Below are 306 nucleotides of genomic sequence, written 5' to 3' on the forward strand. Positions count from 1 at the left end.
GGAGCCCCTCCCCGCGGAGGAAACATGTCCAAGATGCCGGCCAAGAAGAAGAGCTGCTTCCAGATCACCAGCGTGACCACGGCCCAGGTGGCCAGCAGCATCACCGAGGACACCGAGAGCCTGGACGACCCGGATGAGTCCCGCACCGAGGATGTGTCTTCTGAAATCTTTGATGTTTCCCGAGCCACTGACTACGGCCCTGAGGATGTCTGCGAGCGGAGCTCCTCCGAAGAGACTCTCAACAACGTGGGTGAGGCCGAAACTCCTGGTAGCGTCTCTCCCAACCTCCTTTTGGACGGACAGCTG

At 60.5% G+C, this 306-nt stretch overlaps 1 protein-coding gene across 1 annotated transcript in view; it reads left to right on the forward strand.

Moving 5' to 3' along the window:
* The first annotated feature begins 24 nt into the window (after positions 1–24).
* The window catches only part of TSC22D2 (TSC22 domain family, member 2), a 25,826-nt gene continuing 25,544 nt past the window's right edge, over positions 25–306 (forward strand). Inside the window, exon 1 of the mRNA XM_010082349.1 lies at positions 25–302. Within this exon, the coding sequence (XP_010080651.1) occupies positions 25–302 (278 nt within the window). The remainder of the gene's footprint in view (positions 303–306) is intronic.

This window comes from Pterocles gutturalis, unplaced genomic scaffold (assembly GCF_000699245.1).
Source record: "Pterocles gutturalis isolate BGI_N339 unplaced genomic scaffold, ASM69924v1 scaffold26749, whole genome shotgun sequence".
Lineage (NCBI taxonomy): Eukaryota > Metazoa > Chordata > Aves > Pterocliformes > Pteroclidae > Pterocles > Pterocles gutturalis.